A 229-nucleotide genomic window follows, 5' to 3' on the forward strand; every position below is an offset into this window, starting at 1 on the left:
GCCACAGCAGCGCAGCAACGGCCTTCGTTGCTGCTGTCATGAAGACCCGCCCCCGGAAGGCCGTGCGCTGCAGCAGGTAGGGCAGCGCCCCACAGTGGTCCAAATGGAAATGAGTAATTAAACAAAAAGAGACTTTTTGCAAATCTGCTGCTTCCAAAAACGGCAGAGACCCCAGCCCCTGCTGCCCCGGGTGCAGCCCGCAGTCGAACAGCACCTGCAGCTCCCCCAC

General features: G+C 60.3%; 1 protein-coding gene across 1 annotated transcript in view; it reads right to left on the bottom strand.

Moving 5' to 3' along the window:
- ETH_00038995 (cleavage and polyadenylation specificity factor, putative) overlaps window positions 1-229 on the bottom strand; it is a gene marked incomplete at both ends in the record, with an annotated part of 2,631 nt that overhangs the window by 1,926 nt on the left and 476 nt on the right. Inside the window, 2 exons of the mRNA XM_013376230.1 lie at window positions 1-147; window positions 215-227. Of these exons, the coding sequence (XP_013231684.1) occupies window positions 1-147; window positions 215-227 (160 nt within the window). The remainder of the gene's footprint in view (window positions 148-214; window positions 228-229) is intronic.

The sequence above is a fragment of the Eimeria tenella genome, genomic scaffold (genome assembly GCF_000499545.2).
Source record: "Eimeria tenella Houghton genomic scaffold, Eth_scaff3258, whole genome shotgun sequence".
In the NCBI taxonomy this organism is placed as follows: Eukaryota; Apicomplexa; class Conoidasida; order Eucoccidiorida; family Eimeriidae; genus Eimeria; species Eimeria tenella.